Source organism: Citrus clementina, unplaced genomic scaffold (genome assembly GCF_000493195.1).
Source record: "Citrus clementina cultivar Clemenules unplaced genomic scaffold, Citrus_clementina_v1.0 scaffold_5, whole genome shotgun sequence".
NCBI lineage: Eukaryota > Viridiplantae > Streptophyta > Magnoliopsida > Sapindales > Rutaceae > Citrus > Citrus x clementina.
Window position 1 is genome coordinate 41,362,519 of NW_006262201.1, and position 16,391 is coordinate 41,378,909.

A 16,391-nucleotide genomic window follows, 5' to 3' on the forward strand; every position below is an offset into this window, starting at 1 on the left:
TCAACTTGTCTGTATACTACTTTTGGCATACAATTATCCGCGTAAGAAAAAGAAAGAGGTGTTTCTGTTCTACCTGCTCCAAGTACGAGTAGCGTAATGGTATTGTGTCTCTTTTTGACTTTTTATTCTCCAGAAACACTAAAAGGTTCATTAGAGAATCATGTGAGCAAAAGTTAGAAGAAACCCAGATAAAGCCAATGCTATAAGAGTGACTAATCTCCTTAGCAGATAAGGCAAGATTCGTTACAAAATTCTACTTTCAATCACGTTAACACGCTAGAGGCATTCAAAAGCTTGTGTGGTTAACCTCCTACCACAAGAAACTTCAACCCCGAAGGCATTAGATTTTAACTGCTCTGAACACATACAATTGGTAAAAGGAACAAATTTTATTAATATTGTCATTTTGTATAGCTGGTTATGCTATTTACACAACCCTTTGACAAGGGCAGTACAAGCGCTGAACATTTCTCTCCCTCAGGAAAAAGGGAAAAATGAAAAATAAAAGTAGCATTTGCCTGTAGGCTAAAGATTATAGGTACATCATGGAGAATGGTACAAATCACAATTAATATACTATCATTAAAACTCAATTTGGAACAGTGGGTTCATGATATACACATTTGCCGCATTGGTGTCAGCAGTCTGGCAAAACGAAGAGGGACGTGTGCCTTCACCAATGTCCCATTCTCTGTATACTCCTGTAAATAAGCAAAGAAGTACATCAGAAAAATTTAGCTAAGTGATAATCGGTAATTAGTGTAAGTGAAAAGAAAATAAATTAAATAAATAGCGAGTGAATACTCACAGTTCTCTCCACCATTCCGACCTGGTGTATGGTACTGAGAAGCTCCCCTTTGTCAAATGGAACCAATGCTTCCACCCAGACCATAGAATCCTGACCATCAACGTCATGCTTAGTATTAGGAATGAGCATAATTTAAGGATACTACATTTGAAGTAAACTTGGTACCTTTAATTTTTCCTGAACTGCACTGCAGAATTCATCTAATCCATTGCCACTCAAAGCAGATATACAAACAACATCTTCTCTTTTCTGTGCTTCCAACTTGACCTTTTGGGGATCACATACCTTATCAACCTGCCCAAGCACAGTCGAAAATCATAAAATTTGTCAAGTGAGTTCATACGGCAATGAACAAAAGCTGATGCAAGTTTAAAATTCAAATAATATAAATCATAAAATCATCAATAAGCTTGATCCATGCAATAAAATAAATCCCAAGACATTGCAAAGTGAGCCATCTGGAGATCAATTCATAGGAGCAGCTACAAAGTTGATGCTCATAAATAGGCTGCAACTTATCTGCAAAATTAATAAACCTATTGGATAACAAATATTATTCATCTCATTATCTTTTTAGTTATTCACAAAATAACGGATGTGCTTACACATGCAAACGACTTAAACAATGGTCTACCAATAAACAATTCGTATTCAGCATCCAATGTCTTTAAAATATCTTTAGAGGGGGAGGGAACAAGTCTGCGCAAATACTAATAAATTATTAGTATTTTACGGCTGAAAGCCTGCTTAATATCAGACAGATTAAAGCAATGGAAAAGGGGGAAGGTATACAAAGTGTAAAAGGTAAATATATAGGATTCAACTGTTTATTTCACTTCAGAAGTTTCAATAACTGAATCCCAGAGAAAATACAATACATTGGGGGGGGGGGAAGACCACCAGTACCTTGTTCCAGATCATTAACTTTGGAATTGATGACACATCAAGTTCTGAAAGAACTTTGTCAACAGCTTCTATCTGTTGCTCTGCTAGGGGATGGCTGCACTTGACCGTGGTGTACAATAAGATTCAACTGTTTCTGATAATCACGGAATTAGATCCAATCAGCAGTTTGATATCATTATACCTGATATCCACTACATGCACCAAAAGTGATGACTCCGATATCTCCTCCAGTGTTGCTCTGAACGCAGCAACCTACAGGGAGAGGTCAACAATGTTTAGAAAAATTGTTGAACTTGACATCATAGGAGTTAACAATTCACATTAATTAGAAGCCTCTTCTCTGATAGAGAAGCTAATAGGAGTAGAAATAAAAGAGGCAATGATATTAAAATGAGAACAGATTAGAGGTTAAAATCCTCACCAGGGTAGTCGGTAACTTTTGGATAAAACCAACAGTATCGGTGAGAAGAAATTCCCCCCCGTTTTTCATCTAGACAGGACAAAGGTTTCATTTCAGTAAATTCTTCTGTGAATCATATAAAAATTGAACTATAGTCGTTTTCTTTTGTACAAGGCCTAAGCTCTGAATTGTAAGAACTAAAACGTAGTTGATTGTCAGAGAAAGCACCAAAGATGGCATAATATGTTAAAGTATGTTTTGAAGAACATAATACTATTCATTACTAGTTGTAAACAACGTATATCAAGTTTGCTTTTCTAACACAAGTGTATAGAGAATAAACGACTTCAAATAGCTTTGCAACAAAAAATAAAACATAAAAAAATATTAGGGTATGTCTGAATCTCGCCTGAACCCTTCTCGTAGTTGGATCAAGCGTCGCAAATAACCGATCCTCAGCAAGAACAGTAGCTCCAGTCAATCGATTTAATAGTGTACTCTTTCCAGCATTTGTATACCCAACCTAAAATGTTTTGGGGGGAAAAAAATAACAGCTTAACATGCATAATGATTTATCTGGCAATCCAAAAACACAAAATCTTCATGCGTTGATTTACCAGTGACACTACAGGGACAGGTACAGAAACACGCCGGTTCCGGTATTGCTTTCGATGTTTTCTAACAGATTCTAGCTCTTTTTTGAGAACCCCGATCTAGCAAACAATGTGTCAGAGACTTAAGTTCTCAATTTCCAGAGATAACAAAACCATAATGAGGTATACAGGATAAAATATAAAGTCTCTTAAAAGTTTATAAGAAAAGTGGCTTACTTGAGTACGTAAGATACGTTTGTCGACTTCAATTTGTTTCTCTCCCATACCCTTTACCTGGCCTCCTGCTTGACGTTCAAGGTGAGTCCACATTTTAGTTAGTCGAGGTAACTGGTATTCCATTTGCGCCAATGCAACCTAGAATAAAACATTTGAGTGCGAATACTTTCAGCAATGACATATTAAACTGCTTAGAGTTGAAGAACTAGGACTTAAGCATGGGATAAGACCACAAAAAACACATAAATAGATAGATTAATCATAAAAACACTGATTAAAATTACCTGTAGAGCTGCCTCATGTGTTGCTGCTCGCTGATTGAAAATATCAAGGATAAGGGCAGTGCGGTCACAAACTCTAACATCTCCACCAAAAGCCTTCTCCAAATTGCGCAACTGTCTAATCACATTTACGGAAAACATATAATAAAACATATGTTTTTAAATAACAGACCTCACGGTTATATGTTGCAGATCGCATACATAAATAAAGTTAAAAAAGGAAGACTGTATATAGCTGCCTAAGTGATAAGCATTAAGCAATAACAAGATTTCATTTTCTATTTTTTTTGTCAGAATACACAGGAGAGTTGAAGTAGTAATGTCATCCATACAGATGACTAGTTGAAGATAAGGCATAAAACCAACCAACAACAAATTGAATTGCAATAATCCCATGCCTGGGTACGGTATGTTCTGGCTATCCAAAAACCTACATGCAAACTAGCACTTCAAATGCATATCACAAATGAGGTTCAAAAACAGGCCTCTGGTCAACTTCAGCTGCAACTGATGCTGAATGGGGATAACTACTTGTATCCATCCAATGAAAATGAATTAAGGTTAAAACAGCTAAATTTTGAAAATCGGTGAAAAAGCATAGTCTAGGAGATCTTTTTCTTGTTAAGATCCTTAAACATTTATTGGCATTGCCGCACACAAAGAAACAATATCAGAAAGTAAATTGGTTCGATTTGTGAAAAATAACCTGTACAAGAAGAATTTCTTGATTGAGGTAACCATTAATTCATACAAACCTTACCCTGCTGAAAGTTCATCATCAAATATCACAGTCTCAACACCCAGTGCATGAATTGCACTCTTAATTTCTGCAACCTTGCCAGATCCAATATATGTCCTCGGGTTTGGAGAATTTAACCTGCGTTGTGAGTCACATGAACAACAGGCTTGAGTAACTCCTATACACTGAAGAGCCATCTTCTTGCTGAAACAGTAAAGTATGTACTCACTTTTGATGGGTGGAGCCCACAACCATTAGTCCAGCAGTGTCAGCTAGTTGAGCCAGTTCCTTGAGTGACTCCTCTATTACGAACAAATACTCTGCACCACCTTTGCGTTCAACACCCACAAGGTATGATTTTTCTTGAAACACCTGAATATAAAGAAATCAGCCGTATTTAACTCTTTCTCATCCATAGCTTAATGGTTAATAACATGAACAACAAAAGAAAAACGAATTTAATTAAGCGTATTTTAATCAAAACACTAAGATGAATGCAAACCAAACACTTGCATTCTGTTAATTAACACTTAATTTTTAATCAGAGCACACTAGGCAGTAATTAGTAAATCCAACGCTAACCATTATCCACTTCCGGAAAGAGATTACTCAAATAAGCAACACTTCACACACGAATCACTTTAAAAAAATATCTCATACAAATTTTAGAAAGCTTTCTCAGTTGAATGTTATTAATCATGTAAATTCTAAAAAAAGAAATTAAAAAATAAAATAAATAACTGACCTCCCTTCCATTTTGCAGCTTGAACCTATTCTCGTAACTGTCATCATCATCTCTCTTCTTCTTCTTCGCTGTATACGAAGAATTTAGCGCTTTATTATCTGATTCAGTGGTTGCGACTCCATTGAAAACCTCTTGTTGTTGTTCTTCTTCTTCTTTAGTGTCAATTACTGGGCCCTGCTTCTGCGGGGCGGTGTCAGCGGAAGCAACTTCGACTTCGAGTCCTTGTTCAACAACTCTGCAGATACATCTCGATGAGTTGTTGGTTAAACTGAGTCTGAAGATCGACCGTTTAGCGTTTTGACTCCACTGAGAATTACGTTCGTGAATTTGAGGTGATACCGGCGTGAGTGAACATAAACTAAAGCTCATTATGGAATTCTGAATCCAGCAAAGCAAGTTACTCTACTCTTCGAAAAAAAATTCAGCTTCTTAAAACGGAGAAAATTTAGGGTAAAATTTGAGATTTCGCGTCATAATTCGTCGTGGAACCACCAGCTACGGACAGGTGGTATAATGTAATAAATGTTTTAAAATTTTTAAAATCAAAATTTATGGTTCCTTATCTTCAATATCCCTCCAATATTTTTCATTTAAAAAGAAAAAAGATAAATATTACTATTTTTCTTGCACTTTATTATTACATTCATATTCTTCAGTTCTCTTTTCAATCTTCATCTCTAATCTATTGATTGTTATTTTTAAAACCTTCCGAAGAAGAAGAAGATTCTTGTATGATGAGAAGATGTCACTACCAGTGAAGTAACAGTATATCTCTTTATGATCGAAAATGAGGAAGTTGAAATGACAATGGTAATAACACTCCTTTGGCGGACAATGCAACTGCCTTCTCTCTGCCTGCAGAGAGGTTTTATTGGATTTAACCTTAATTTGTTAACTTATTATTATTCTTATTATTCTTATTATTATTATTATTATTATTATTATTATTATTATTATTATTATTATCATTAATGAATTTTAATGAATAAAATTTTATCTATTTTTACTCCATTTGGATTTTCTTCTTTGTAGTTTTAATTATGTGACTGATAATATAACATTTTACAATGAAACATATAAATTTGACAATCCGATGATTTAATGAGTATTATATCATAAAGGCATTATGTTAGTTTAATTGAAGATTAACAATTGTACTAATGAAGTAGTATTGACACATCATTTAAAAAAATGAGTTTTGCATAAACATTAAAAAAAAATTGAAATTAAAATAAATTTATAGTATTTTTACCTTATAAGAATATAATAGTTAATTTAAACTTGGGCCAAACTAAACTTCATGGTTAAATATAACTAAAAAAAACTAAGGTGGCATTTGTTTTTTTTGTCTGAAATTTGAATAAACCTTAATTAGTATGAATTCTAAATAGAGCTTAATGTTTGAATCTAAATGACATGTTTGTTTGTTTGTCTGAATACATAAAATTAAATATTAAGTTGTTTGTTTTTTTAACTTAAAAAATCTGAAAACTAATATTTTTATATTTATGTCCTAACAAATTATAATGTTAAACAAATAATTTATATCTCAAATAATATAAATAAAGTAATAAATTATCATAATATAAATCATATTCAATTGAGTACAACTCTTTAATATTTTATATCATATATGTTAATCAATTTTATTATAGTTTGTGATGTTTTTATATAAAAAATATTCATAAAAATTATGAATATAAATAATACTAATTTGAACAAAATAAAAAAATAAGAGTCTACCACTATATATTATCACAAGTTATATACAGATGGGTAATAATGCTAATTATTAAATTTTATTTAGTTAAGGATGAAAATTAATTAATTAGATAGTGATATTTTGAAAAATATCTTTTAATGACAGCATTCAAACTTTTTAGATTAAGTAAAAAGCTAAAAAAAAAATTAGCTTAATAACTTAATTGCTGAAAATCTTCATCAAGTTGAAAAAACCGAGTGTATGTGTTTGTCAATTTTTATTACGAAAGTGTTGTTTTATTATATAATGACCAAAATAGACATAAGTTTTAATTACTTTTTATTTTTAGAATATGTTTAATAAAATTGTCTAGACATATCTTTTTTCTTAAATATTAGATATATTTTGTTCTTAAATATGTAAAATTACATTAAAAAACTCAATTAAAAAAATCTAAAGAACTTTATAATCTGTTACATAAAATAGGATAAAGGTATGATTTATTTATTAGGGTTTATGGATAATCTTTTTATTAAAATGTAGGGTCATAATAGAAATTTTAAAAATATATGGCAGCTTATTAAATAAGCTGCTTATGAAAAGTAACCCCCTGCCTGCTTTTAAAAGCTGTGTGATAAAATTGAGAAAATTATGAAATAAGTTGCTTTTACAAAATTTACCAAAACACTATTTTTCTAGAAAATTATGAAATAAACAGCTATTAAATTTCAACCGCAAACCCAAACGGGTCCTTAATGACTTATTTGATTAAAATTAAGTCAATTAAGTCATTAAGTCAAAAAAAAAAAAAAACAAACAAACAACCCCTATGTCATAAAAAATTGAGATAGATTTAATTAATTAATTATCTAAAATTCTTCTTTATTAGAAAATTTTAAAAATTATGTGAACTTTTTATAATTATTTTCAAAAAGTAGGATGGATTAACAAAAAGAACGAGGCGAAAATATCACCATCTTAAAATTTAATGGGTCTTGTGGAATAACCATCTATAAGTATCCAAATTGTTTGTGAACTTTAATTTACCTATTTTAATTCAAACTCTCATTTAGTTTTGCTGACTGTTAGTTGTAGTATATGCAAGAGGAGATTCGTATGGATAAATATTTTTCCTCGTTTCTTCTTGTCTTTCCCATGTCCGTGTTATGTCGAAGCTCGTGTTTCGATCAGGCTGAGATAAATGCAAGGGAGGGTGCGTCTCTGGAGGCCCCATGGCCCATGGTCGAGAGCGAAAAGAGATGTGAAAAAGAAGAATTATATTGAAGTCCTTTCCCAGACATTATAATTATACGGAAAGCCTGCACGCATGTAGTGAGAATTCATCGATCAGCAATCAGCACCTGCCCAAGAAGATAGAAAAGAGAGGCAGGCTAAGTCCGACATCCAAATTAATTAAGCTGCCTGGTGAGATTGCTGCATGAATTTTTGATCCACTTACCAGTTCTCATGCTGTTATTTCTTCTATTATATGTAAATAAAAGTAACAGTTACACAAGTGAATCACGTTTTAAAAATATTATATTGTTATTAACAGTAATAATAGAATTATAAACTCTTGTATAAATTATTGCGGCATAATATTATTGATGGAGTGAAAATAAAAGGATAACAAAATAAATCATGTGAATTATGTGATGGTTTCATTCAATCAATAATATTATGCTATATTAATTTATTAAAAAAATAATCAGTTATATTAAAATTTACATTTTTTTTTCCAAGAAAAAGAAACGTTCCATGAGATTGCAAAAAAATAAATAAAATAAAATAGTTAATCAAAAAATAAGAAGCAAGCAATTAGCAATAAATAGCCTTTAGCCGCTGGCAACCTATATAGCGTATGGAAAGCAAGCGAATACAAAAACGTGTTTGTCACTTTCACCAACCGCGAGTGCAGCTAACCAGTTCCTTTTCGTTAATTAATTAATTAATTAAAAAAAAAATGGACCAACCAGAAACAAGAGAGAAGCGCCAAGTATTAAGCGTTAAAAGAAGGCTTAAGCGCGGGTTACAGGTTCACCAACTGGTGGTTAGGTCTAATGAACACTCTTAAGCAAGAAAACCAACAACCACCATCACCACCTTCTGCTTTCGCCACTTGTTGTTGAAAGAACGTTCTACTTTCATTTCACACGTGAGAATGAGATTCTTAGGAATAATTGACAAGCTTAATTAAACTTCATATGATATAATAATATCTGTAATAGTAGTAGGAGTTGTTATAAGTTGCATTATTATTTTATCCAAAATCATTTTGATTTTATTGTTATTATTTTTGGATTGGTGTCAATGTTCCAATCATCAGGTGGTTTGTTCTGTTTACAAGATAAATATATTATTGGGATTGCTTTCTTTTTTTGTCTCCGTGCTTTCAAATTCATACCCTCTCTGCTCCCCACGACCGGCGCAGCTCTTACTTGGGTTATGGGGGTTTTCAGGTACTTTTTTTTATTTTTTTCAGTTCTTTTTATTGGTAATGATTGTTGATACTGTGTGTGGGATTGATGCTTGATTGTGTTTGCCAACTTGTGTATTAGTTCCAGTGGAACTGGAGAGCTTTACTTAATGAGTTTGTGTGATCATATGGGTTTTTAAGTTTTTCTGTGATTTCTGTTCTTTCTTATGATGATGCTGATCATCAAATGATGGCTGTGATTCGGAAGAACTGGAAGATAAGTAAAAAGTAATTGCTGGGAAGTGGAAAAGAAAAAAAGAGGGTTATTATTATTTACTTTTTTTTTTTTTTTTGGGTCCCTGTTGCCAGCTTTTTAGTGTCCTGCCGGCTACTAGGCTCATTTACATAATATGAGTCTTATAATTTCTTTTTAATTTTCCTCTGAAAACTCTTGGATTTCGTTTTTCTTTCTGCTTCCTTTCCGAATCTGGAGTGACCTCTGCAATAACTATGAAACGGTGCTGTTAATAACTAATAATCACAAGAAGCTGCTAAATATAAAAGTGAAAAGAAAAAAAAAAAAAAATCCCTCCCTGCTCTTCTGCCACCCGACAACTTCTTCATCTCTTCCTGAAATATTGTAAATTTTCTCTTCTGGTTCTCAGTATGCTATTATTCTTTATCGGGTGTCTAAGGTAACTATTTATCTTTCTAATTTCACTTTTAGTCTAAATGCTAATAAAGTGATGGCAAAAAGGAATATATGTTGCAGGTTGAAATTGATTCCCCCCCCCCCCCCTCTCGTTGGGGATGGAAACTTTTTTCCTTTGATGATTTCTGCAACACCTTCTGGGCTGAACGTATTGTTGCAATGTTCATCACATTGGTTGTAAATTGTCTCTTGTATTCATCACATTGGTTGTAAATTGTCTCTTGTTTTCGCATTTCATTATGCTGGTCTGGTCTTGAAACCTGAGTCATTTTGTATAAACATTTAGACACATGTGATGCATGATGACGTGAGAAACTGATTTGAGGATATGATTTGAGAATTTAAAAGACAAATTCTCATGTATTTTCAATTTTAGTTACTCTAGATTAATTAACTGATGAATATTTAATTGGGCAGCACCGGTTTCTTGATGATCATGTAATCTGCAGAGAGCACTTCTAGATTTATGTCAGATTTGTGTGACAGAGCATAAGATGGCCACTTATAATCCCAGCTTAAGTTATCAAAGAGAGTGCTTTTCAACACCAGTTCCTGGGGACAATAAATTTTCTAATTGTCTGGATCCAACATCTTCCCATCCAGATAATGTGAATATGTATGTAAACCCAGCTTCATCTACTGAGTTGTACTCAGAGATCTTGTCTGTTGGGAGTTCTCTTTCTCCTCGCAACTGTGTTGAAGTCCCATCTACTGGAGGTACGAATGGGAAGATGTTCATTCCGTCAACAAGTGATGCGGTTGTCTTGCCATCCATTGATGGGCAATTAAACGCAGGAACAGGTAATGTAATCCTGACAACACAGCCAAGTGTTCTAGATGGTGAACAGAATTTTCAGTGTCAGGGATTATCACTAAGCCTTAGCACGCAGATGACGTCTGCAGTTTCTGTGCCTTCATTTCAGCACCAGTACTCAAACCCTTGTTTCTCTTCATTCTTGAGAACACATCTTTCAGTTCCAGGGAAGGGAACAATGCCTTGTCAAGATAATGAAAATGAAACAAGTAAGGAGCTGAGAAGTTCTGAGGGGATGCTTCCTGGATTTCAAACAGAGCCTCCGTTCAACACGCAGTGTTCAATAGGTCACAACGAAATGCATTCTGGTACATATCAATATGAACCAATAGGTTTTAATAGCACTATATTAAAATCTAAACACCTCAAAGCAGCTCAGCAGTTGCTTGATGAGGCAGTTAATATCCAAAAGGCACTGAAGCTGCCCAATTCAAATAAAAATGACGCAAAAGAGACTGATGGGAGATCTAGTAGTATGCTGCCTGCATTCCATGGCATTCTGTCAAACCCTACTGAGTCAGTTAGCAACTCATCTTCTGAGCTATCACATGCAGAAAGACAGGAGTTGCTGAATAAGAAGACAAAACTCCTGTCCATGTTGGAGGAGGTAAGCCACCACCTTTTTGTGCTTAACAATTGGCGTTCTGTGTTATTAACATGGATGCTTCTCTACTTTTGCTCATTCTGCAACCGTGCATATCATGGTGTATTTTTTTTTCCTTGTATCTTCTATGGCAATCGCCTGAGCAGATAATAAATTGCAGCTTTTCATTGAACCATTTTGGTACTATTAACCCTTTAGATATCATTTTCTTGTTCATATCTTTATAAACTGATGCCAAAAATAGGAGAGAAAGCATAGTTGTTGCCTCCAGCTGCTGCTACCGTCAATGGAAATCTCTTGTGCGAGTGGTGTTAAAAGTCTGAGATATGGGTTCTTGCTTGTCAGAAATGTTCTTTGACAATTTGGTAGTCCTATGAAAGATCCAGGCTATGGAGAAATTAGTTGTTTCAGCTATTCAGCTAGTAATAGCTTCACTGTTCTTCCATCCTGCAATGAATAGTTTGGCCTTGTACATTGATACATCTATGTGTGCATGTATTCAGCTGAGCTGTACTCTTTCAAAAGACTGCTAAGTCTACTGTTTTTCTTGTAGGTAGACAGAGGATACAAACAATATTACCATCAAATGCAAATAGTGGCGTCATCATTTGACATGGTTGCTGGGCATGGGGCAGCTAAATCATACACAGTTCTTGCCCTCCAAACAATTTCTCGGCATTTTCGCTCTTTGCGTGATGCAATAAGTGACCAGATTCAAGTGACTGGGAGAAGCCTTGGGGAGCAAGAGACTTCATCAAACGGTCAAGCAAGCATTCCTCGGCTTCGTTTTGTGGATCATCAGTCAAGACAACAAAGAGCTCTTCAACAGCTTGGTGTCATGCGACATGCTTGGAGGCCACAGAGAGGACTTCCAGAGAGCTCTGTTTCAATCCTCCGTGCTTGGCTTTTTGAGCATTTTCTTCATCCGTATGTTCCTAGGCTCTTACTTTCTCCTCTGAATTTGTTTAATTACCAAGAACATTGATCCACGTGTTCTCAATCTCCGCTAACTTCCTTTTTTTTTTTTTTAATCCACCAGGTACCCAAATGATTCAGAGAAAATCATGCTAGCAAAACAGACAGGCTTGAGCAAAAACCAGGTAAGGAAGATATGAAATTCTTTTATTGGAGTTATGGATCATGAAATTCACATAACTATTACTGCATATCTGTAAATTAAAATTACACTGGAAAAAATTAGATCCAAAAGTCATTGGAAATACAACAAGTACATATGCATTGATTGAGGGTCTCCTTGACATTTTCCCAAACAAGCTTATGATTTGAAGCTTATATACCTGAATTAGTCTCTTCTAAATTTTATGACACAAGGTTCGTTATGGATTCAATTCTTCTCCTTTCTTGTCTTATGGCATGATCATTATTCTTGTGTTTGGCCTAGGTTGCAAACTGGTTTATAAATGCTCGGGTGCGTCTCTGGAAGCCCATGATCGAGGAGATGTACAAAGAAGAATTTGGTGATACAGAGGAAAATTCCAAGTCTTGTCTAGAAAATGCAAACAAAGCATCTAGTCAGAATTCATCAGCACCTGAAAATAGAGGAGAAGAGTTGCAGGATAGTCTTTCGTCTAAATCTGGTAGAAGTATCCATGACGTGATGTCTGATTACGTCCCTGATGTAGAAATGAATAAACCCACAGCAAGTTCATTGTTTCAAGAAGGTAGCCATGGAGATAATGTCTTGAATTCAGGGATCATGAGATTACAGAATGACCAAAGGCCTAACATAAATGACCACAGACTTTACGCGAGTATCCCACACAACCAAAATGGTAATGATGTTCTTATGGGTGCTAGTGCTGCCACATATGGTATGCAAGAGTTGAGAGGTTATGCAATTAGCAACCAGGTTTCACTTGCACTGGGGTTAAGACATCAGGGGACTGATGTATTTCCCGTGTCTGCTGGTAACAACATTGGAGGCGATAAGATAGTTGTGTCTTCTGAAGGGCATGACACAGCAGATTATCATTGCATGGATCTGGGAAATCAGCAAGATAGGTTTGGCAATCCTCAGCTGTTGCATGATTTTGTAGTCTAAAATGGTATCTGCGACCGTAATTCCTTGGGTTATATTATAAATCAGAATTGTGAAGAGAATAACACTGAAATCTATTAGAAGGCAGCTGCAAGTATGGGAATGGTGCCACTTGTAATATACAGACAGATAAGTTGAGACAAAAGATAGCTCGTCTTGTATATTTTGTTGAATAAAGAACCCCTTGTAAAAGAACAATCTAGTGGGATTCATTGTTGTATGGAAGCAAAGACAAAACGTGAAATGACGGTAGGAATAAAGATGTGGACCAAGCGAAAAGAAATGTTCAGGAATTCATTTGACGCAAAATTCAAGATTTCATCTGTAAGTAAAATAAATATCTAATGAAAGAGATAAACCAAAAACCAAATGTTACTTTCCTGCTAAAATATAAGAAACTTAGGAGTTTCTTAGAATGGAGAAGTCTATTTAAAAAATGAAATCTAAGCTCGTTAATGATAGATTTTGGCGAAATTGTCACAAAAGTCAATGGGTGAAGAGAATTGCGTCGGGGGCTCCTAATGTTAAGGTAGAGGTCTTAGACACTTGCCTAGGTAGCCCTAGAGTCGGATATCTACATGCATTATTCTAGAGTTCTAGTTGTCATATTACTTACAGCGCTGCTACACACTCTGGGTCAAACTCCGAGTCGTGCCCCGAATTGTGAAAAAAAACGTCGTTTTATTTTGTTCATTTTCCTTTTAATTTCAACCGAAAAAGGTGGGCAGCACGTGGGTGAGCATATGCTTCAATTAATTTCAAACCAAAACGACGTCGCTTGCATATGCTTTATCTTTCTTTTTGCTTTCAACCACAACACTTGGTTGGGTTACAGAACTTCCACAAACTGCAAACTGTAAACTACAATTTATATTTTACTAAAGACTCTGAAAAAGGTTAAATCAAATGAGAATTCTAGTCATTTTACCTAAAAAAAAAAAAAGAAAAAAATTGTCACACTGCATCTCAAGGCATAAAAAATTCAATAACCACTTCCAGCCGTAACAATTCTAGCATCAAGACAATTTTAGCACCAATAATCATTTCCCAATCAGCCAAATGATTTAAAATTAAGGATATTTTCGGCTAATCCCCACATGTTTCAACAAAAGTTGACGTGGACCCTAATGTTTCAACAACCATCACCACGCCCCCAAATTGGCATATTCAACCGTTATCATAGACTACTGAAAGCACAAGATTAAGTAGGCACTATTTTTGTTCCCTTTGATTTCATGGTTTGAAAGTTGGGTGTTCGCTTCAATTAGAAGCTGTGATTGATGAAATAAAGAAGAGACATGGAATCTACTTCAATTTTCCGCTGTTGCGTGGGTTTTATATGGTGGCTAAGGTTTTTTTACCATTATATTACCGTTGTTATCAACAGTCTCTACAATGATTTTAGATAAAATAAATATGCAATGTGCTTATATGGAGTGAGGGTAATATCGTTATTTTCTTTTGCACTTACATGTAAGTAAGCGGACATTAGAAGGGTACTTTAGTTCATAAACTGTGTGAACAACACCACCCAATACATTTTCTGAATTTTTGAATGCCTAATTTTCAAATCAAGGGCAGAGAAGTCTTTTCACTCAGTTAAATAGCTATCTGTCAAAGATAAGGGCTGAATATGCTGATTTGGGGCATGGTGATGGTTGTTGAAGCATTAGGATGCATGCCAACTTTTGTTGAAATATGTGGGGGTTGGCGGAAAATAACCCTTAAAATTATCAAACAACAAGTCCAATAATCACTTCCAGCAGCAACAATTCCAGCACCAACACTCAATTCCAGAACCAATGATCATTTCCCAATCAGCCAAAATCTCAATCAACTAACTTTGTAAGTGGATGAGGATGGTCACGTGACTGTCGGTGATGGCAATGGAGACCTCGATCGCGTGATGGCGGTGGTATGTCGTATGTGGCTCGTCCATCATCGGCCGTGAGAGAGTGTGTTTCTGTTTGCAGGTGCAGAACTATTGTTGCTGTTTGCAACTGTTGTACAAAAAATAAAAGGCTTCGATCGTGTGAAAACGAAAGGAAAAATGCGTCGAAACGATGTGTTTTCAATTATTCTCAAAATGGTGTGTTTAATTCGGGGTGCGATTTGGGATTAAAGTAGAGGGAAATAACTTTTTCGTATTACTCAATAGAGCCTTCAAAAAAAGAGAACTTATCCTTAACTACCTCAACAATATTGAGAGTGAAAATAACTAATGAAAACTAAGAGTTTTAAGTAATATCTTAAAACCATTTAAAATTTAATTTTTTAAATCAATCAATTACTTTTTCATTAACTTGGTTAGCCACTATTAAAGAATTTAAGTGTTGATTTTCTAAATCAATCATGCAATTTTATTAAACCAAAGTCATACCTTGTTGGTTGGTGTGGAAATCATCACGAATCTATAGGATAAAGAATAGATTCCCGCCAATCTCTAAGAATGAATTTTTAGGAACCTTTACAAACGGATCGTAATGAACTTATGTCACTAATGTTTTCTCTTTTTCTCTTACTCTCCTTTTGATTTTATTCTAATCTTATTGTCCAAATTTTCACTCACCCATGTAGTGCTTATGTTATATGGTATAATAAGTGTAGTCTAATTCAAATAAATTTCCTAGAGTTATTTGAGTAAGCCACGCCTCATGTTATCTTGATCAAATAAAACACTAAGTTTATCTTATAAGAATCCTAAATAAATTATACAACATCAAACTTATCTTTCATATTGGATATGGTTAGTCACTCAGCCTTACCTCTAAATCTAACAAGCTAACAATTGAGAAAATATTGAGAATTTATCCTTAACTACCTCAAGAATATGGAGAGTGCAGATAACTACTAAGAACAAAGAGTTTTTAATAATATCTTAAAATCATCTAAAATTTTTATTTTTTATATCAGTCAATTACTTTTCTATTAACTTGGTTAGCCACTGTTAAAGAATTTAAGATCGATAATAGAGTATTCTGGACATGAAACCTCCCATCATTTTACCCTCTTAAATGAATAAGAGGTAAAATATTGTTTATAAGTTTTTTAACGGTGGCTACTAAAGTTAATAGAAAAGGAATTGATTAATATAAAATTAAAACTTGATGTGATTTTGAGATTTTATTAGAAACTTATGGCTACTACTTGTACTTTTGATATTCTTGAGGTGGTTGTGGGATAATTTTACTGCTAATGATTGATTGTTGTTATATGTTAGTAGATCTATCATGTTTTAGCAGTTGCCTGGTTCTATATGCCGATAAGGGTGGGATAGGGTTTTGGGGGGTGGGATAGGGTTTTGGGGGGGACTGTGGGGTTAGACAAGAAAAGAAAATGAAAGTAACACGAGTATTTCACACGAATAAAGGGGAT

The 16,391-nt window shown here is 34.3% G+C and overlaps 2 protein-coding genes across 7 annotated transcripts; one reads left to right on the plus strand and one right to left on the minus strand.

The window, feature by feature from the left end:
- Window positions 1–370: 370 nt before the first annotated feature.
- On the minus strand, window positions 371–5,192 carry LOC18042163 (GTPase HflX). Of its 4 annotated transcripts, XM_006435001.2 has the most exons (13): window positions 4,710–5,192; window positions 4,194–4,336; window positions 3,986–4,102; window positions 3,229–3,343; window positions 2,945–3,082; window positions 2,732–2,827; window positions 2,524–2,637; window positions 2,136–2,204; window positions 1,896–1,966; window positions 1,715–1,808; window positions 974–1,102; window positions 809–898; window positions 371–701 (listed from the first exon to the last, which is right to left on the minus strand). In XM_006435001.2, the coding sequence occupies exons 1-13, from the start codon at window positions 5,076–5,078 to the stop codon at window positions 609–611; spliced, it is 1,638 nt and encodes a 545-aa protein (XP_006435064.1). In that variant the 5' UTR covers window positions 5,079–5,192; the 3' UTR covers window positions 371–608. The 4 variants fall into 4 exon arrangements, with proteins under 4 accessions (XP_006435064.1, XP_024040341.1, XP_024040342.1 ...); XM_024184573.1 differs by lacking the exon at window positions 2,136–2,204; XM_024184575.1 differs by lacking the exons at window positions 371–701; window positions 809–898; window positions 974–1,102 and adding an exon at window positions 1,112–1,507.
- Window positions 5,193–8,501: 3,309 nt separating this feature from the next.
- On the plus strand, window positions 8,502–13,325 carry LOC18042164 (BEL1-like homeodomain protein 3). 3 transcript variants are annotated; one of them, XM_006435002.2, is made up of 5 exons: window positions 8,502–8,870; window positions 9,957–10,960; window positions 11,511–11,884; window positions 11,997–12,057; window positions 12,360–13,325. In XM_006435002.2, exons 2-5 carry the CDS (start codon window positions 10,034–10,036, stop codon window positions 13,017–13,019), a joined length of 2,022 nt encoding a protein of 673 aa, XP_006435065.1. In that variant the 5' UTR covers window positions 8,502–8,870; window positions 9,957–10,033; the 3' UTR covers window positions 13,020–13,325. The 3 variants fall into 3 exon arrangements, with proteins under 3 accessions (XP_006435065.1, XP_024040001.1, XP_024040000.1); XM_024184233.1 differs by lacking the exon at window positions 8,502–8,870 and adding an exon at window positions 8,895–9,522; XM_024184232.1 differs by lacking the exon at window positions 8,502–8,870 and having other exon boundaries at window positions 9,622–10,960.
- Window positions 13,326–16,391: the final 3,066 nt, after the last annotated feature.